This window comes from Trachymyrmex cornetzi, unplaced genomic scaffold (assembly GCF_001594075.2).
Source record: "Trachymyrmex cornetzi isolate Tcor2-1 unplaced genomic scaffold, Tcor1.1 scaffold21, whole genome shotgun sequence".
NCBI lineage: Eukaryota > Metazoa > Arthropoda > Insecta > Hymenoptera > Formicidae > Trachymyrmex > Trachymyrmex cornetzi.
In genome coordinates this window covers 2,357,054-2,378,841 of record NW_017296741.1, presented here as the reverse complement: position 1 = coordinate 2,378,841, position 21,788 = coordinate 2,357,054, and the positions used below count along the sequence as shown (strand labels likewise).

Genomic DNA, 21,788 nt, shown 5'->3' with positions numbered 1-21,788 from the left:
TATATATATATATATATATATATATGTACATTTTTATTAGGTAATTTCCCGTTTATTTCCATTTAAAAGGGGCTTGGTGCATTCATATTGGGCTGCGAATAGTTGGGCTCTATATATTGGCGCCGAGAAAGTGCTGTCTGTGATATGGAAACGCTTGGGATGGTTGAAAGATGTTAAGTCTGCAGTAATGACGGGTGGCCTGGTGCAAGAACAGAACTTCCTCATATTACCCACTCCAACTCCTATCGTTACATTTCTTCTGACTTTTGTGACAATGCTTGTAAGTTTATCTATGCAGCGCATAGTAATTTAATTGTTCTTCTGTATTAAGGAGTCGATTCTGTAACAGTCGTTGATATCATTGGGCAGCTTTTTTACTCCACATAATATCTGCGCAACGACATCAACGACTATTGTTAAAAGTTACAGAATCGGCCCCTAAATATATTTTATTGTTTTTTTTTGTTATGTTTTTTATATATACACATGGATAGATAAAACAACTAATATAATTATTTTAGCCTGCATTATGGTGTCTTCTATATAAGAAGCCTTACGTGAACTCGAAAGATTTTATCAGGTGCATTGTACTATGTGCTTTAAGTTCATTCATGTTTGGCTGGCACGTACACGAGAAAGCTATATTAACCGCAATTATTCCTTTGTGGTAAGTCTTATACGCCTTATAACAGAGTCAGACCACGTGAAGTTGTCAAAACAGGAGTGAGAAAGAAGAGCATATACCTATATAATTTTTTTTATATACATATAGTATTTCATTCAAACTTATATTATCTTACATTCTAATTTACTAAAGTTGACAAAAACGACAGGCTAATCAAAGCCTGTTATTTCGTGGCCAGACTGTTATATAATAAGTATTAAACTCATATAAAAATTACTGTTTTATTATATTATGAAACATGTATTTATTTGTAGCTAAAAATATAATAATATAGTGTGTTTTATAATTATTTTAGCGTCCTCGCAGCGCTACATGCGGAAGACGCGCGCATATTCATTATTTTAAGCAGTGCTGGACAAACTGCTCTCTTACCATTGCTATATCCCGATAACTTGTCTTCTCTGAAATTACTATTGTCACTAGCGTATATGCTTTCATCGATTTTAATCTTGACTAATCACCACGGCAGACCTCTATTACGATTACATGAATGGCTGTACGTAATACCGCTACCACTAGTTACGATCTACGAAGTGGTACTGCATAAATTGTTGCTCGGCGACAAACTACCATTCTTACCATTAGCATTTACTTCTATATACTGTGCCATTGGTATAACTTATTGTTGGATGCTGTACTATTATATGTATCTACAGAATGACGCTCGTGATAGAACACCAGGAGACAAATCTAATCGCCACAGATTAAAGCAGTCCTAGAGTTTACAAATTGCTAGAGATTTACAGTAATAATTTGTATCCTTCTGAGCGAAATAAAACATTTTTATAAATTGCATATTTGTCAGATGATTAAATATGTTATTATATAATTTAATATTTTATTATAAGTAGAAATTTAAGAATTTTTAAGTTTTAAGAATTTTCTAGTAAAATTGTATTTTTGGCGCGAATGTAATCGAGGTTAGCTTCTCTGCGTGAGCAGCGCTTCAGAGGTTTGTTCTATATTCCTGCACCAGAGAGAAACCTGAGGCCGATATTCATAGTCGGATCTTATATTCACGACCGTCTTAAGTACGATCTTAAGAAGTCACGAACCAATCAGAAGGCTGCATTAGCGTTTTAAGACATTACTTAAGACGGTCTTGAAATAAGACTCGACTATGAATACCGACCTGAGAGAGGACATGACGACCTTTTATGGCTCCCGCACACAAAATGCGGCAACGCTTGCCACGCGGCGGAAGTTGGCGCAATAGCCAATCAACGTCTCGCTTGCTCGGAAGTAATAGATATATAATTTTCACCGCGCGACAAAAATTGAACTCAATCCAACTTTTGCCGCGCGGCGGAAGTAATATAACGTCATTTCTAGAAGTTTTGCATAGTGAGGCCGACTTAAGAACATAGGATTATTGGTTAGTGCGATAACTTCCGCCACACGACAAACGTTGCCGCGTTCTGTGTGCGAGAGCCAATACCTGTAAAGCTTATTCTACAATGTGCTCTTTGTTTCCTGTTTCTTGCTTTTTGCCTTTTGCCGCTTTTCCCTTTTCAACCGTTTTCGACAATTGTATTTCTTGCTACGTGTTTCCTGTTTTTTCTGAAGTTTGTTAACACTTATTTCGGGCAAAAGACAAAATGTAAAAAATAGCAAAAAGCAAGAAATCGAAAACAAAAAGCACATTGTAGAATAGGCTTAAGGGTATATTCACAAAAATTTGCATAACCACATAAATATATGCATAAAAAAAATTATCCAATCACATTTTACGTGCGTCTTTATATGAGAAATGCGATTGGACAATTTTCTTTATGCATATATACGTTTATGTAGCTATACATGTTTGTGTAGATATACCCTAAGGGTATAATATATATATGTATATATAATACGTGTTTCATTAAAAGATTATTTCTATAAACTTTATATAATAACATATATTTTTTATAAGTAAAATAAACTAACAATAAGTAAATATTATACTGCAAATATTATTACAATTTTTTGTATTAGAATATCCGAATATTAATTCACCAAACGTTAAATTTTATGATTAATTCTCTAAACTATTCGTATCCTTAAATCATATATGATATATTATATTTTACAATACGTTTTCTATTCTTGAAGTTAATAGCTCAGATTTAAATTAATATATTTTTAGACTTTGTTCTCCGGACATTGATATTTGAATCATTCAAGTAATTGGAATGTTTTTGAGTAACAATAATTATTTCGAATGACTTGAGTATTATAATATTTGAATATTTATAATCCTAATCCAAGCATTATATCAGATGTATAAAAAATTAATATGCAGAAAAAATTCAATTATTTATGACGTACATGATAATTAATTAACATAATAAATGATTAATAATATAATTAATAAACAGCATACTTCTTTATAGAAGAATGATATTTAATTCGTCAAACGTGGCAGTTTATTCAATAGTTCCAGTTAACAACCAGTTGAAATTGCTGATGCTTCTCCATATATTGTTTTCAAAATCTATTGGAATCTCTATTGTATCCTATTTAAAAGTGAATCTGCAAATACAAACGAAATAAACAATAGATTAAAAAGTTGAAATATATTTGTGATTATTACTACAAAGTTAAATTTCTCACTCAAGTACATTACTTTATAATCACATCAAAGCTGGAATTCTTATTATCTAAATATTAAAAAAATCAAATGTTTAGTATTGAATACTATTGAAAATAAAAAATGCTTGACTCCAAAATTACTCGAATAGATAAACTGTCTGAACAGCCATCAGTTATTAAATATTTAAATATATTTTATTATAGTAAATTATAATAAAAACATTATAGTAAATTTGTACTATTTTATTTTGATATTAACTAAATGGAATTACTTAACTGAAATACTGATAAAATTTATAAAACACACGTTTTAAATATCAGACTCAAATTTTTATAATTTTTATGATAAACAAATACTTAATATTTGATTTCTTATGTGTTCGTTATATATGAGTGCATACTAAAGGAGCGATTAAAAAAGGATAAAACACAAAAATTTGTAATATTGTTTTTTTTTTTCATTTTTTCAAATGCGAGTATGTCTATCAATCTGATGAGAATAAGTTACTCGTTATTTTTTTCTAATTGATGATTCGTATTCATGTCATTTCCTCCAGTATTATTTGTAGTTTTCTTATTTATGCCATGTTTGAGTAAGTAGTTCACTAAATCATTTACTTTATATATGTGGGATGCCGAGTGGCATGCCGCTCAGTGCGATTGACTCGTGATTTGTAGATCCGAGTTCGATCCCACTGCGCTCCTCCATATACGCGATTTTTCGTGTTCGCCGTTCAGATTCGGCGTTAAACTGTAGGTCCCCTCAAGTGTTTGACAAATTCTAAGGAAAATAAGAATGCAAACTATCTACCAAATAAATACAAAAACATAAAGCAAGCACCTTTGCTCTTCCTCCAAGAGGATCGATTTGATGAGAAGTTACTCGTTATTCTCGTTTAATTGATGATTCGTATTAATGATATTGGTTTAGTTTGGACAAGTGGTTCGCTAAATGACTTACTTTATCTTTCAACATGTCAAACTTTTTACAACAAAACTTGCATCGTATTATGTCATTTGATGTATTCGATACGAAATTTTTCGATACTCACGAATGTTTATTTGTTTTGTATTTTCTCAATTATTAGTGAATGTTTCCGTTTCATATATTTTCTTAAAACGTTTGTATCACATCCATTATTATGCCCAAGAATAATTACAAATTTTACATTTTGATGCGTATCTCTCTTCTTTTGTGAAATATTCCCAGTGAAAACTATTTAGTCAAGGTGATGTCAATGTGACGTCAAATTGACGAAGGAATATGATGTCAAAAAGAATAATCAAAATGATGGCAAAATGACGACTGTATGACTGCAAAAACGTCCCATACCATGACGGTGATCTTGACTTCCTAAACGTCAAAATGCCGTTAACATGATATCAAAATGACGAGTAACATCAGCTTATTTACTGGGAAACTCTGTACAGAAATAAATGTAAGACTAATCTCTCTCTACTAATATAGATTCACTTTAATTTTTGGTATAGTGTACTCTAACTTTTTTAATTCTTTAAATTAAGAAAAGATAAAAAGTACGTTAAACCACAATTAAAAGATTAATCTACATTATTAATAGTAACGTGCATTAATTTTGCATGTATTCATATACAAGATTATAACTTGATTTTTGAACCTAAAAGTAAATAACATTTGAAAGGGAGTATAAAATAACTGTATTATTATGTTGCATAGAAATTGTTATTATTGCGTTGCGATACTGAAGTAATGAAACAGTGAAATAATGGAATTAAGATCGATATATATCGCTCGCAAAGATTATAAAATTTCCAGTGAAATCACAATAATCAATTAATGTTATAAAACAATTAAAGTTTTTCATACACAATATCGGTAACACATGTTTCTTTGTGTGCATCATATATATAAACATAAAATTATAATATCTAGTATAATATACAGTGTCCTATAAATTAATACCATTTGAAATATCTTTGAATCTATGTCTAGAGAAAAATTTGTATAAACAAAATTGCACAATACGGAGGAAGCTATTTCAAGTAATAATAGTTATTGGGACACCCTGTATAAGGATCTTAATTTGTATCCTAACGTTTTTTTACCATAAGAGGTGAATATTTCACTCTTTTATACGTGCATTTTACTCTCTCTCTCTCTCTCTCTCTCTCTCTCTCTCTCTCTCTCTCTCTCTCTCATGCGTTACAAGCTCATCATAATGTTATCATCTTGACGTCAATGTGATATTGGCTACGTTCAGCAGAAAAAGTAGCTTTGCAACTGTTGTAAAATTCTTGTATAGACGATTGGTTTATACATTTAGATCTAATGAAAAACTAAGGGCAAGACCAATCATATTGAAGAATTTTACAACAGTTGTAAAGCTGCTTTCTCTGCTGAACGCAGTCATTGATTGAATTTCTTGCATAATACTAGAATTATCATCACTATAATACTAGAATTATTATCACTATAAACGTGAGTATTCGCCAAGAAGACTAGAGTCTTCTTGGTATTCGCATATCCGCCATTTTTACTCCTTTCCCCACTCTGCCGCTGAGCTGAGATAGGTTATAGCTTCTAAGCTGTTAGAAACCTTGTAGGAATGAAAGGAGCTACAAAATTTCAAGCAACAAATACAATCGTAACCTGTAATAACCATAACCCATCACAGTCACTGATTCAGTGATGGAATGGGGATAGAGCAATGAGTGGGAAAAGAAATAAAAATGGTGGACGCGAATACCTACGTTTCTAGTGCTCTAGTTCAGCAACAGAAAACCTCTTGCATCAGTTCAGTTCAAGGTTCAGTTAGTGCACGAATAAAGAACAGACTTTTAAGATCGAGCCGATCAAGGTATCCGTATCGCTTCAAGTTGTTCCTTTCACGCGGTTTCCCGCGGATTTCGTTAGGATTGTGTGCTGTGTGGTGTAGAATTGGCGGTATGTTATTTATGTTATTTAACGTAACGTTCGTTTAAATTCGAAAATTGCATTTCTTTCAATTCGTAGTTCTTTATGCACGTCTTCGTTGTTCACGACGTCATACTCTTCGCGAAATCAGCTGAACTGTCTCGGCGAATTGTTCTCGTTTAGGTTATAGCGACAGATCACACTGACAGTTGTATATTGTTCCATATAGTAATAATGTAATTGAGAAATGCTAAAAATATTGTGGTATTTCAAAAACAAGGTAAATTCACGACAATTCAATAACCATTTGGTGAAAACGCGCAGTCTTATTTTTGCAATTTCAACATTCTTTATAAAAACGAAAAACTCCAAAATTTGTGGATACTTTCCATTTGGTAACAAGTGACACAAATGTCGTTCTGCTGGCAAAGTCTAATAAATGTGCTCTTTGTTTCTTGTTTCTTACTATTTACTACTTTTTAAGCCTATTCTGCAAGGTACTTTTGTTTCTTGTTTCTTTTTGCTATTTTTTAATATTTTGTCTTTCCTCTTATCCCGTTTTTCGTTTTTTATCGCCCGTGATAAAAGTTAACTTCGAAAAAACTGAGAAATACGTGGCAAAAAATACAATAGTTGGTCAAGAAGGAAAAAGGCATGAGGTAAAAAGCAAGAAACAGGAAACAAAGAACACTATAGATCAGGCTTTACTCATTGAATATCAAGAAAGATAGAATGATGAATGTGTCGATTTGTGTCACTAAGTAGAAAGCATCCTGTATGTACCAGGTTTAACAAATAAAAAGTATGGACGGTTCAACGGAAGACAGTGATTGTATGATACATGAAGTAACGCCAAAGAAAAAAAAGAAAATGAGACAAGGTAATTTGATTTTCTTGTAAATATATTGCATACATTTAGATAAGTTTGTTCGTGTTGCTTGTATTTTTTGCATTCAGCATCTTTGCTCTCTTTTCAATATATATCACGTTTTAAGTATCTAATATACATTTATTGAGTGTAAAATATTTTTCAGAATTTAAGCAATACAAACAAACCTATTGTGTATAGTTGTAACAATTATGTTTACACAGTGTGTTTATTAATTACACAATTATTTCATTATTTTAGCACAACTACCATTTCAAATATTAAGTTCCTCCAAATCACCAAACAGTACAGATAATGAATCTAACATGAAGAAGAGGAAAATAAAATCACCTTTGGTAGGGCCTAAGAGCTCTAAAGTATTAAAACTTGCAACAAAAGAGAATTCGGTCAGTAAAGTACCTGAGAAGAAAAGAGAAGATACAAGTGAGACAAATCTTGATGTTAGCGATGATATTGAAATAATATTAGGTGACGAAAAGGAAGATCTCGGGCAAAGTGATCAGCAAGATACCAAGAAAATCGATAGTACACCTAAAAGAAACACTCTAGGAAAAAATAAGAAACTGGATAAGTCTCAACAGAAACCTGGTGCCTTAACTAAATTTCTAAAAAAAACAGACAAGGAGATTGAAAAAAGTGACCATGTCGATAATTTACCTGAACAAAAAGATAGTAATCATGATAATAATTTACCTGAATTAAAAGATCAGAAAGACTGTCAAGATATATCTGTACATAAGGAAACAAATGAAGTCTGTATGAATGAAAGCTCAGGCGCACAATGTATTCGATCTGAATTAGATACATCTCAACTAAGTGAAATAGATGATAGTATTGTTAATAAGGATACAGATCTTTCTCTTCAGAAAACGGACTGTGATATTACTATTTTATCTTCGGATAACGAGGCTTTGAGCGACCTAGATACATCAATATCGAATAGAGATATTGATAAAGAAACTGACAAAGAAACTGATAAAGATATTGACAAACCTGCATCTCCTATTACTCCAAAAACTGACAAAGATATCAAGAAGAATAAAATTAAAAAATTAACACCAAAACAATTGCAAAAAAGACAGGAAATTATCAAAAGAAAGGAAGAGAAACAAAAATTAAAAATGGTATGTAAATGGAAGAGGTGTATATTTTATTTTTGTTCACTTATAAAATAAGTTTAAATTAATGTGATTGTATTGTACATATACATATGTATATCAATTCATTTATATTATATTTCTTATATGCTAGGAAAAAGAAAAAAAACGGGAGGAGAAAAAAGCAAATCGGCGGATGGAGAAAGAAGAGAAGCAAAGAGAAAAAGAAGAAAAAGAGAGAATCGAAAAAGAACAAAAGAAAAAGGAAAAGGAATTAAAGGAACTTAAGAAACAAATGGAGATCGAGTAAGAACAATTGTATTTTACTGTGCATTTTGTGTTGTACACTTTCCTTTATATTAAAAAATAATTTATTTCTAGACAAAAACAAAAAGAAAAGGAAGCGAAAGAAGAAGAACGGAAAAAGCGAGAAGAAGCTAAGGAAGAAGAGAAAAGAAAGAAAGAAGAGGAACGATTGGAAGCCGAACGCAAGAAGCAGAAAGCTGCCTCGAATTTTGCGAGCTTTTTTGTTTCTAAAAAGCAAGAGGTTAAATCGGTGGAGGAAGAGAGTATTGTTGGAGTGAAAAATTTTATGCCTTTTGAAATAAAGGCCGACATGAGAATCGCACCGATTTGTCGAAGGAAGTTGACTAAACATGATAAATTATTGTTTGATAATAAGTACAACGTAGATTTAGATAAAATCGAATTATATCTCGAAGACATTAAAAAAGGAAGAATAGTGCCACGTACTTATTCCAAAACGTGGCCATTGGAAACAAAAGAAGATGAAGTTATGCTACTAGGTAGAAATCACGTTTATGATATGTAAATTTTTTAATATAATTTGTTAAATATTTTAGTGAATCTAATTGATTGTGCAGACGATGACAATGACGGCAGTTCCAACATTATAACGAACACGCATAACTTGGAGAAGCACCGGCCGAAATTATTGCAATTCAACGAAAATCGCCGTCCTCCATATTGGGGTACATGGCGAAAACGAAGTAGCATCATAAATCACCGGCGGCCGTTTGCAAAAGACAAGGTAAGAATTAATAATAATATGATTTCTACAAATGCTCTTTATTGCAATTTATTTCGAGATGTTAATTATTGAATATTAATGGCCAGTATTCGTACACAAATATCTGTCTTCGATAATTACGATTGTATTCACAATTTTAATTGTTAATTTTGACAAAAAAAACGTTTTAAACGATATGAAACATACGAAAAATAAGATATAAAATAATGCATTTTTTCATAATTTTATTCTATACGACGTTGATAATAATTTTTTATCGAAGTAACGTTAACTGCCGCCAATAAAGACTAGTCACACTAATACTAGGTTAAGTAAATCTCATTCATTTCAATGTAATTTCGGTCGCACTAATTTTGCTTTCTGGTATTCGAAAAAAATTTCTGACATTATCTTAATTTATATAATCTTTTGATTATCTTAACAACATTTATGATACTATTTCATTAGAGTTAATACTAGTGGTTCTTGAATAGAGACACAAATAAGTATATTATAACTTCAAGGAAGATTAGCCGCCGAAAATATTAAAAAAAAACTAATCTATATCATTAAGTTGGCACAAATTATCTTGTTATTTTTATATAGAATCAATTTAAGTACTTTATTTGTCGATTATGTAGAAATTATGTCGTAGACATTTCGTGTTCTTAGTGATAAACTTTGGCTTGCTTTCTTAGTTAAAAAGAAATTTTAAAAGACAAGAGGAGCCTTAGATTTCTGACGGTGAAACATTTATCTTGCCGCTACGTAGTCCTCTAGCCCCGTGAAACAATGGGTAGGCATTTTTCCGGTGCACTTTACGATGCTTGGCCAGATGATCGCTACGTGCAAATTTTTTCGAGCATATCTCGCACGAATACGGTTTAATGCCCGAATGCGATCTTCGGTGCCTTGCCAGCTCATCCGACCGACTGAAACGCCATACGCAACCGTCCCAAGTGCACGCGAACGGTTTCTCGCCAGTATGTCGGCGTAAATGAGCTTTCAAATGAGATGCTTTGGCGTATACCTAAAATGAAAAGAAATAAATATTATATTTTAACTAGGACTCAATTTTTAAGAGAATTCTTCTTTTTTAAGAGAGAGTCAATCTAAAATTCATTAATCTTTCAGAAAAACTCGATTATGATATAAAGATGATTTTAGCCACAGATTATAATTATTTTTATCTTTTAAAAGACTACACAGAAAGAGAACGATCTTTCTGAAAATAATTTTGTTGAGAGAGAGAGAGAGAGAGAGAGAGAGAGAGAGAGAGTTAGTTCTCATTAAAATAATTATATAAAATACTTAAGCGTTGATGACAATGCTGTAAAAAGTTTTAACATTCTAACAATTAGTTTGAACGTCCTACATAATTATTTTGATGGTCGAAACAAAATTATTTTCAGATCTATAGCTAGCTAAATTTTTAGATACTTCAGCAGAACTGTTCTTTCTGTATATTGAACATATGAAATAACTAATAACATAGCTGACAAATAAATCTCGTAAAGTCTCAAGATTACTTTTAGACATCCTTGGTAAGTACATGGGAAGCACCGATCTTCGGACGCATTTGCTAAACTACGATTAGTGTAATCGTGGGTTGCTAAAGCGGCAGTAGCTGCTGATGAGATTAGGAGATTGTCGTTTAACTGGTTGTTGTTATAATCTGCAATTAAGATGCATTTTAATTGTCTTCATGTATAATTATTAAGATAATGATTTTAAATAGTATAATCTTGTTATTTTAAAACAATATAGTCTCTCATTATTCTCTTCTTTTCGTGTCGCAATTGAAAAATCCTCATCGCTTTAATGCTGACGTTATTTTGGTCTTAAAATGTACATCCTGTACCTATTGTATTTGTTCCTAATGTGTTTTCCAACGCTCGTAAATCGATGCCGAGTACTAGTAATGGTTCTTCATATTGTGGCATCTGTTGCGGATTCGACAGAGGCGGTAGATGCAAAAATCCTTCGCATCCTGCAGTGCACAATGGTGTTCTTTCCGGAAGACCGGAGTCCCAGCTCTTCTCTAGACACCAGTCCAGCTCTGAATCCAATTCACCCAATTCGCTAAAATAACCTGTGATTATTAAGCACACATTTTAAGAAAAGTCTGTTTGTATTAGAAGATTCTCGCGCGAAGCATAAAATCTAGAATTTTTTTTTCTAATGAAAGTCTAAGCAGATCTCACAATAAACGAGAATAATGTTGCATTATGTTGAACTTAGTTGCAGTCTGGTTTTTTATATATATATAAATTATAAAAAAAGGAGTACCTGATGTAGGGGTATTGGTGGTCGACCAGTCGTTCCAAGATGATTGCGGAGAACAAGTTAAATCAGTATAACAATCTGTCGGATTTATTATGTTTAATTGATTGTCGAATATTCCAAAGTCGTCGCTGAGCGTACTCGAGATTTCGTAATCGCTAGGTAGATTCGTCTTGATCGGGGAAAATAGCTGTCTCTCGATGTTAGTGTCCATTGTCAAGTCAAGAGTGGAGAACAGTTGCTCGTCCGTCATCTGTAGATGAAGATAAATATGTATATTTTTTTTAAATTGTTTTATAAGTTTGAATTTATAAATATTGACACGTGAATCAATACTCAATTCTCGTTTTAATGACAGTTTTGATTTATCCCGTTTATCCCAGGTTAATTCCAGTAAGTTTATCCCAGTTTTATCCCGTTCTTAAACAAATTGAACAGAATTTAATTGTTGCAAAAAAGTACGTGTAAAAAACGGTTGTGCCAAAATATTTAAAAATTAACTAGATATAGATCTGAAAACAATTTTATGAAGCTATCAAAATAATTTTATAGAAAGCTAAAACTGATTGTTAAACTGTAAACTTTGCAGTATTGTTTATTAGGTTTGAGCGTTCTGTGTAATTATTAGGTGTTAAACTTAATTCCTGCTGTTTTTTGTCTCTAAAATTGATTTGTTTCGAAGGGAAGATGAATGAATACCTTAATCAAAGTAATTTCCTCCATTTTCTACTTTATTACTAATTAATAATACTTTATTAATAATACTTTGATTAAGGTATATCCCTTCGAAACAAATCAATTTTGGAGACGAAAAACGGCAAAAATTAAGTTTAACACATAATATTTTGATGGTCTAATAAAATTATTTTTAGATTTGTATTTACCTAAATTTTTAGATGCTTTAACAAAATCGTTCTTTCCATATATGCATGCAGTCAAGTATGATATTGTTAAACGTAAAGTACATGTCGCATAGTTATGCAATTAAATACGACATTACGTTGTATTGTGTACTCACATCGAACGTCGTAGCTTCCTCGATCATGATATCGAAAAATTAAATCAAAACTAGGATGCAGCTAATCTCAAAAAATATGCTTTTCATACAAGTTGACGATTATACGCAACGAAAACTTTCAGAATAATTCCAACTGGCGTTTACATGATTGCTCTTAAGATTGACTCAATTGTCAATCGTGTTTCCCAATATCAATATAAGATTCTATTTATTGATCACCGCATCATTATTCGCGTGAATCTAACAAAGATAGATTTTGATTTGCTGTATATTTAGCACGATAAGAAGCCTAAGAACCGCTTGTATTAGATCATAATCGCAATCTTATGCGATTTGTCTCTTTAAAATTGAGAAGTAATAGCGAGCATTATAAGCATTCTAAGAAATGTACGATGCCACGTCTGCGATTTTTCTTTTCATAATCAAGAGACTTCGAGGTCTTTAAAATACAGAACTACGATAAAAACTAGTGACAAAACGTCGTAGAGTGCAAGATACACCTTCAAAATTTCGCGCGCGTCCAAACGTTGCGAAAGAGAGGAAACATGGAATAGAAAACACCGATTCGCTTGTTACGACCGATCGGTAGTCGTGTCAATACTGCAACTGGTGGTCGAATCCTCCGGGCGAGAGGACGTCGACGAGACCATATGACGAGAGAGTGTGTGGCGTATGGGTCCCCAGTTCGAGATAAGGATGCTGGCTTGTGCCACCCAGCGCCGTCACCGTGTCGATCCCCAGGGACCTGGCGATCGTACACGTCGCGTCGCCAGCTCGTCCCAGAACGTCGAGAAAGAACACCGACACCACCATTCTCAACGGCGATCCGTCGTTATTTTATCCCCTTCTGGTCCGCGTCAAGGATGGGATTAAATATTTCACAACAACTGCGAATTTCCTTTATAGTTATTTGAAAAAATTTTGTTCAAGTTTAAAGTTGAAGAGACCATAAATTATGTTGAAAGGTTTTTGTCGAATCTGACAGAAGATAAACTGTCGAAATAGATAAGCACCAAAATATAGTCCTAGAAGGACAGATATAACAATGTCTTAAGAAGTTTCAGAAAAGGAACAGTTACAATAGCTAAAAATATTCAGAAAATATTAGGAAAACTCGATCTACTTTAATGTTTTTTATGACAACTTGACATCATATTTAAATAATCAGTAATAATAATAATTACTGTTGATTTAAGAAAAGTTAATGTTTTCCAGATTCTCTCAGATTTCGACATTACTTGATTTGACTTCTCTCGTCAAAATAAGCTTTCAAATCCTGTGACAGCTACTTATAGCTACTTATAAGAATTAAAAAAAACATTCTTTTTAAAATAAACTAAGCAATCGTTTTTGCGATCATCACTTGAGTCTTATGAAACTCAGCTGTTGAAGTTGGCTCGCGACTCGCAATCGATACACATCGAACTTGATTTCCTCCCTACCGATCGGGCAGTTAGCCCGCTTATTTACGGTCCCTCGAGATGCAAATTAATCGGGCAGCGCGCCGGATAATCGCGATGCTCGGATGCTGGCTATCGGAACTGATTTCACCAAACGAATTGCGTTCACTGCCACACGGATTGAGGAAAGAGGGAAAGAGAGAAGACACCCTCTCTCTCTTTCTTTCTCTTGTCTTCGAGGATATCTCGAGGATGCCGTCTCACTGTCGTGCACGTGGCTGTTATAAATACATTGACAATTTCGATTTATGATATAATTTGAGGAGAGCAGGCTGCTGGATTCTTTTCGATCGCATGTACATGGACAGAAATATCTCGTAATATTATAAATTATAACGCTAAGCATATTAAAGAAATTTTCAACAGTCGGACGGCTTCGCTAAGTTATAAGTTGTTGCTGTAAAAATTTGCAAAAATGTTTAGAAACCTATATGTGGATTTAGAAATATACATGCGCGCTTAGCAGAAAAAATATCTTTACAACTGTTATAAAATTCTTCAATATAATTGATTTTGCCCTTAGTCCCTCACTGGATCCAAATGTACAAATCAATCTTATTAAAGAATCTTGCGGCAATTGCTGTCTCTGTTGAACGCAGCCATTGTTATATGCGTTATAAGGGATCCAGCGATTCTTGAATATCCTTGAATCCTAGGATTATCTTGAAATTTAATGTACTTCGAAAAATTTCTGAAATTTCAGGACTGACCTGGAATTTATGATAAGATATGCTATTTATGATAAGATTATTACAAATGGAAATGATGCTAGCAGCTTTGAGATTATGAAATCTATGTTCCATTTTATTTGCAATGTGTATACCCGTGATGTGATAAAACGCAATGTGATAAAACTTTATAAGCAAGTGTAGACATTGAAAATCAGATTAATAATTTAATTTTTCTATATATACGAACGAGACATTGTTTTCCTCAAATGCTTCCAAGACATCCCATACTTACCAAGATTCGAATTTTTTCTTGTGTAAAAGTTAATGTTTAACCCTTTATAACCCTATATCGAATTGAGCTGGACATAATGCGTTATTATAGTTTATCGGATAATTTTTCAAGCATTCGAATTGTTATATAATTATAAGTATAATCGATAAACTATATTTTTTTATTTCCATTCTCCTAGTAGTAATTAAAATTTTTTATTCATATTAGATCAACCGATTTGATGAACCGAAGAACGAAATACTTTCATTTATTTACGAGAAATAGTTTGAATTACAAAAGAAGCCAGAAAAGTTAGAAATAAATGTTTTTTCGCGAAATAGAAATAAAAAGAGTTAAAAATAAATTTTTTTTAAATTCTTTCAAAGATTTTAGAATTTTTTACTACTAGAATTGGAACACGTACGCAGATATTTATATTGTTTTTACATTATTGCATACATTTATTAAACATTGCAAAAGCTTAGAATGCGTATAGGTATATGACCGAGATATTATCTTTTCTAACCGCTTCCAAGATGTCTCATGTTCGAAAATATTTAAGATCCATGCAAGACATATAGTGTCTTTATTAAATATTATGCCAATGTTATTCAAGGTTCGAGTTTCCTCTCGTGTAAAAACTAATATTAAAAAATAAAAATCTTTTTGTACATTTTTGTAAAATTTTTTCAGCGATTGTACATAGAATTGAGTTAAAATTTGTGTTCTCTTGTATAAACGTTTGTATCAAATTTTTTACATGTTAAATATCATATAATTCGAAATTATTGAATAATTTTGTTAAATGGGTTATTTTGACTGATTTTTTTGCGTATTTTTTTACGTTGATTCTCAAAATGGAATTAGAATTTATCCTATGGTGGTACCAATTTTTTAAAACCGACGTATATCTTTATAAAAACTTACACTTGCTAATATATCGTTGTATGAAATCTTTTCCTTAATTATTTCTCTTTGTTCGAAACTTTTTATAAGTAGAAAATTGTATTAAATTCAGTAGCTATTTCCTATGAATTATTTATTTGTATTTATAAGCAGCAGAGATATACGTAAAGGAATTTTTTAATTTTTGCATCTTTTTTGTTCTCAAAGAACCCTACTCTCCTCATTTTGCAGATAGATTTGAAATTAGTGCAAAAAGTACTATGAGAGATCTTAACTGATTATATTTTAACACATATATATATATAAAAGTGAAATTTTATCGACCAGTGTTATTGATGAGAAGTATTATTACGATAGAATGTCCGAATTTACATTGGTTGTTTTCCGATTTGTTAGCAATATTTCCGCGAGCTGTTGAACCGGATGGAATCTTTCCGAATTATATTACCGTCGAAAAGGAAAAGAAACCGAGAGAGAGAGAGAGAGAGAGAGAGAGAGAGAGAGAGAGAGAGAGAGAGAGAGAGAGAGAGAGAACGAATCGCAAGTTCGATGATTTCGCATGCAACGTGTTGTGTTTCGCTGATGGCTTTGACCTAGAACGCAACTCGGGACCTGATAAAGGTGTCTCACTCGAGAGCCACCGCCATTAGGAGTTCGGTCGATCGTTTATCGATGCGAGGTTGACCTTAGATATATAACATTGCATGTATTGTCGCTCATTTGATGAGCTTAAAATCGCATTTGGTCAGAAAATAATATCACATAGGTAAAATTAATCTGACACCCGACTATAAGAAGATTCTTCAGACTTTGTTTCTTTTGATGTACTTTCGATTCGCCTCTGATCAATCTTGATGCAATTGTGAAGTAATTAAAGAAAGTGAAAATGTGAATCTTTATACAATTCGCAAGTAATTTGCCCATAGTGTTCTATACAGTAGAGACCAGTTGTCACAGTTTTAAATAATGATTTTTGTAGAGAATAGTGAATATAAGATTTTTAATTACTGTATACGTTATATAACATACCTATCTCTTAGGTATTAACCAGTTCATCGAAGTGATGTACTCGAAATTAATGTTTTTAGCCAAAACTGGTGAAAACGAATAATTTCGTATTTTACATGGAATGTATTCGGTATAAGGATTTTGTTAGATCGCTGGTAATGAATCCAGGATCAAAATTTTTAAAGTCAAAGTAACATGACGGTAAAAAAAAATTGTGTAGTACTTCTTTTTCGTTTATATATGAATTATTACCAGTAAACTGATTAACAAAAAAAAGATCCCTGTTGAAAAAACTAGTTTAGTAAAAAAATCAAAATAGTAATATATTTTATATGAGTAAAATGTACAAATAATAGTTTTTATGTCAATTCTATATTTCATGAAATAATAGTAATACAAGGAAAGTAGTTATTTTAATTATAAAATACATAATTTATTTTCGTATTATCGTTTCTATACGAAAAATGAAAAATATATCCATATGAAATATTATATTCGTAAACATATTCTTTAAAAACATGTCGATTTAAAGAGATTAAAATTGACTGTCACCTAATCCCGGCTCATTTTGGGTCAATCTATCTCGCATGGCCATTTTTAGTAAGAGATTGTATTCATAAACTTTGATACAATAATGATTAATTAACTACAGTAAAAATTATGTAAGTCTAAGACATATCATTTTCTACCATTATAGAAAATCGCGATTAATAATGTCAAAAACGAACTGAAAAACAAAAAAGATGAGAACAATTTATTCACCAACTTTATTTTCTTAAAAAAAAAGTCATTGTTAATAATATTTACACGACGCTTTTGGCATAAACCGTTTTATACGATTTAATATTGTAACTGCAATTTATAATAAAAAAAAAGAAAGGAAAACTTTCCCTTATATTGATTGAGTTATAAGCTCTTTGACAATTAACTCCATATAACAATCAGCCCCAATTCCCTATTTTAATACATCATTCTATAAAAATTGATAAGCGTAAAAATTTAAATAAAAGTAACAATAAACTAGCACCTTTATCTACAACCATTAACGCAGTTTGTAATAATCGACTCTTTGGGTTACTACTTATGTCAGAGGTATATTATCTCGCAATCTCTATATTGTTGGATATAGTCTTCTAACGTGCTAAGAGCCGATGATATGTAAGATATACGTAAGACAACACCCCGTTTGAAATATTAAATACATTGCAAAGAGTCTTGGGAATTAAACATCCTTGCATATTGCAGCGTCTTCTTGCTGCACATTGCAAAGAGATGATAAACGCTTTGACGCTATCCTTACACCAATTTTAAGATTATGCGATCAGCAGTGTCAAGGGTAACTTTTCATAGTTATGATTCTAAAGCGTTGTATTAGTATTGTAATACAACCGCTTATTGAGCGCTCAGTTGTTGCATCTGATTGGCATATTCCGTTAGATCTAAAAATATAGTACAAACAGGTACAAGTTTTAGAAGTTAATTGCATTAATTGTTACGTACCGCGTAGAAAGCGATATAAAAATGTTTGTTTCTTATGTAATAACATTATTGTGTATATTGTGTATACAAGATGAATAATGCTGCGCCTCTTGTAAAAGATGCAATATTGAATGTGTAATCTCTGCCGCTTTTTTATTTCCACGAGAATTCGGTGTCTGTTGACGTAGATATTCGGTTTTAGATTGGGGAAGCGGCGCTAAAAGGTATAGTTATCGTGGTTTACGTGGTGCGTTATGAAAAACAGACCACGGCTCGGTGACGACACAGTGATCCATCGGCCGCACGTTTATCTGGCGGATTGATTTTATTATCTGGCGACCGCGAGCAATCCGATATATCTTCGCGAGTGCTCGAATCCGTTGCACTTGCGTCCGTTTCGAGAATGAAGCCACGGAGAAAGAGGAAAAGTACGCGAGAAAATAAAATTATTCTTCTCTGAAAGAGGAGCTTTCTTGAAAGTTATACGTTCCTACATTATATACATAATTTTAAAGCATCTTTACGGAAAAATTGTATAAGAACCAAAGAAGCATTTAACAAAGTGCACCTGAAAGATTAAGATATTTTAAGAATTATTTTTAAGAAGCTTTTTTTAAACAGCTTTTTATATATACGTTTATAATACACATATATAAATAATACTAAGTAATATAACATAGTGATACATAAGGAACCCGATTCATTAAAGTACAGGAGGTATGTAAGAAAACACGATTAAATAAAGATTTTAATAAAAAAGAAACGGAGATATCTCGGTAGAGATATCCGCAATTATATCGACACCTAATCCGCTGGCACACACGGATATCGGATTGATTTCGTGTTTTATTGTGTCCAGAACGATATCTCACATTGACGTTCATATACGCTACGTAATATTCCGCGAACTTCGCGCTTTCATAACTCACGTGCGCAACTTTAACCCTTTCAGTACCCGTGCGCTATATCAGGTATCAATTTTCATCGGCTGCCGTATATCGCATCGCAGGTTCTTGTCAGGCAGTTCGATTTGATTCTTTCTGAACATTGGATCGAAACTAACTTAAAATATATTTTTAACTACTTTTTGTCAACATCGGATATAAGTACTCTTCTATTCGAGTTAATCATTCGAAAATTGTATCAAACGTATTATTATATTTTTTTCTAAATTTATTAAATCTTTTCGAATTTTAATGGATTTTACATGTATGAAACATTTTATGAAAAAGGTTTATCACTTTATCTTTATTGAAGAGAGTATGTACGAATATATATTCTCGAAAGTAACATTACATGCTTCTTAACATATATGTATTGTAATGTATCAACCAATGATTAGTAATAGTTCGTTTCGCGTGAAATTTATTATTCGTTCAGTGATAACACGCGCATTTATCTTGCGAGAGACGCATTTTAGATCCTGCGTCACTATGACCAGCACGAAACGCTGTTGTGCGCGTGTCATCTCATTTGGGAAATTAAAATCTCGATCACGCTTATTATAATGTCACATTTTACAGAAAATGATGATCGATAATTCTAACTATTTGACGTCAATAAAATACTTTTACGTACGGGAAAAATTTAGATTATTTTTGTATTTTTTAAGAGCTATATAAATTAACCGATTTTTTAAAATATCGATATGTCTTCTCTTATATATTTTTTTGATAACCCATTTGGCCCGTCAAACCGCAGTTTTACAAGCTCTCAAATAGGCAATATGTATATCTCACGGGACCAATCATCGTTCTATAGCGATGACAGTTCACGTGGAGGCAGTCTCCAATTTCCATGCGGACGTCGTCGTCACGCTAACTCGGTAACGAAGTGCAGGAGGTCTAGCAATATTCCCCGAATATTCAGGGAATAAATCAGTTCGATTGTCGGGCCGCCTAATCTACGGTGTATCCACGACGAGGAGCACCGGTCGTAATCTTAATGGAGCATAAAACAGCCATTACAGATGGCCCGCCGGGCGACAACACGCTGTAAATAATGTACGACGCTTCGCGGCATGCACCGGCGCAACGTTAAGCGCATCCATCGCACCCTCGGGCTGATAACTGCGCTTTTCTTCTTGGGTTTCGTGCATGCGTGCATGCGTACGCGCCAAGGATGCCTTCGATGCGGGAGATCTGTTCCCAATTCTTCACGCCTCTAATCAGAGTGAGTGTGACACCAAATTAATTTAAATAGTTAAAACACATGTTGATTATATTATAAAAATGTAGACGGTCCAGTTATGTAACTATTCTGTCCTATTACTGTCTGGATCTGCTATTTTCAATTCAACAATTGTGATTACGGCAGTAATCAGAGATTTACAAAACCACCAGATATCGATTTCCACACTGAAAGAAAAGATTGGTTGCTGGAACAATTTAGATAGTAAAATATGGCATAGCATTTTTACATGGCTGCAGCAACCAGTTTTTTTGTTGTAGCAGCAAATTTTTAGTTGCGTTAGTCTACCGAAATCATACACTGACATTGCGGATAGGCTAACACAACTAAAAATTTGCTACTACACCAAAAAATGGTTGCTGCAGTCATATAAAAATGCTATGCCATATTTTACTATCTAAATTGTTGCAGCAAACAATCTTTTTTTTCGATGCATGTACGGATTTTAAAAAATTCTTATCCTCCATATTGGATCCACCATTTTAAATTGCACATTTTTTACTTCAGATTTGAAATTGGTGACCAAAAAAAACTTCACAACATGCCTCTGTATTCGATGGCTATGTGTTATACTCGACAGGATGTCGCGCGCTGCTTTGGCGCTTTAAATTCAATAACTTTTAAACAAAAATGGTTGGAAATTAGTTTTTCCAACCATTTGTTTAGAAGTTATTGAATTTAAAGCCAAAAAGGATTTAAACTAGAAACATACAACTATAATAAGTATAATTTGTCAGACATTTTTTACGATTTTTTTCTTTCGAATTATTTGGTTTTATATTTCAAAATTTATCAATTTTATTCCGGTTTTTTACGATTTTTCTAAAGTTTTTTGTTTGCGGTTTGCATAAAACATTTTTATAAGCATCAAAAAAATATTTTTAGTATTGTTGGAACATTTCTCAGTTAAATGTCGCAAAACAGACCTCGATATCATTTTTTGTTTAGCCGGAAAAAAGTTACTTCTGGAAAAAATTGTTTTTACGATTATTTCAAAAATGGAGGGTGATGGAAAAAATGGACAATGTAATCGTTTTCAGCGCATCAAAATCCTACGGAAAGATCTTTCAAAGTTCAATGCACAAGATCCCCCTAAATTTTGTCGGCCTGTATCATTTTATCATAATATTTTACTATACTAAAAGTAGGGGAGGCCAAGCGGGGATTTTGGGATTTACTCGAGCGCGTCAGAATAACATAAAGGGGGAAAGCTTGCACCCTAATAAGTACCCCCACCACATATTAAACCTCTATATAGAGCCGGGGGTCCAGGAGAGCCCGTCAAATTAGTATCTAACTCGAGCGCGTCAGATTAAGGTATGGTGTGTTAATTACAT

The 21,788-nt window shown here is 32.6% G+C and overlaps 3 protein-coding genes across 5 annotated transcripts in view; 2 read left to right on the top strand and 1 right to left on the bottom strand.

Annotated features, from left to right (window-relative positions):
- The window catches only part of xit (ALG6/ALG8 family glucosyltransferase xit), a 4,717-nt gene extending 3,268 nt beyond the window's left edge, over positions 1-1,449 (top strand). For both annotated transcript variants that reach the window (XM_018505529.1, XM_018505530.1), the window contains 3 exons: positions 41-280; positions 522-667; positions 981-1,449. In XM_018505529.1, the coding sequence (XP_018361031.1) occupies positions 41-280; positions 522-667; positions 981-1,404 (810 nt within the window). In that variant the 3' untranslated portion in view covers positions 1,405-1,449. The remainder of the gene's footprint in view (positions 1-40; positions 281-521; positions 668-980) is intronic.
- Positions 1,450-6,074: 4,625 nt separating this feature from the next.
- LOC108759944 (chromatin assembly factor 1 subunit A) overlaps positions 6,075-21,788 on the top strand; it is a 20,627-nt gene continuing 4,913 nt past the window's right edge. Inside the window, exons 1-6 of the mRNA XM_018505677.1 lie at positions 6,075-6,179; positions 6,915-7,029; positions 7,279-8,162; positions 8,290-8,441; positions 8,517-8,941; positions 9,020-9,186. Coding sequence (XP_018361179.1) covers positions 6,954-7,029; positions 7,279-8,162; positions 8,290-8,441; positions 8,517-8,941; positions 9,020-9,186 — 1,704 coding nt within the window. The 5' untranslated portion in view covers positions 6,075-6,179; positions 6,915-6,953. The remainder of the gene's footprint in view (positions 6,180-6,914; positions 7,030-7,278; positions 8,163-8,289; positions 8,442-8,516; positions 8,942-9,019; positions 9,187-21,788) is intronic.
- Positions 9,805-21,788, bottom strand: part of LOC108759943 (Wilms tumor protein homolog) — a 13,337-nt gene continuing 1,353 nt past the window's right edge. Inside the window, exons 1-5 of one of the 2 annotated variants that reach the window (XM_018505673.1) lie at positions 12,467-12,928; positions 11,455-11,701; positions 11,027-11,257; positions 10,695-10,840; positions 9,805-10,195 (exon numbers count right to left, since the gene is read on the bottom strand). In XM_018505673.1, the coding sequence (XP_018361175.1) occupies positions 9,896-10,195; positions 10,695-10,840; positions 11,027-11,257; positions 11,455-11,701; positions 12,467-12,493 (951 nt within the window). In that variant the 5' untranslated portion in view covers positions 12,494-12,928 and the 3' untranslated portion in view covers positions 9,805-9,895. Of the gene's footprint in view, positions 10,196-10,694; positions 10,841-11,026; positions 11,258-11,454; positions 11,702-12,466; positions 12,929-21,788 lie in introns of those variants that run through there. The other variant, XM_018505674.1, reaches the window with a different exon arrangement.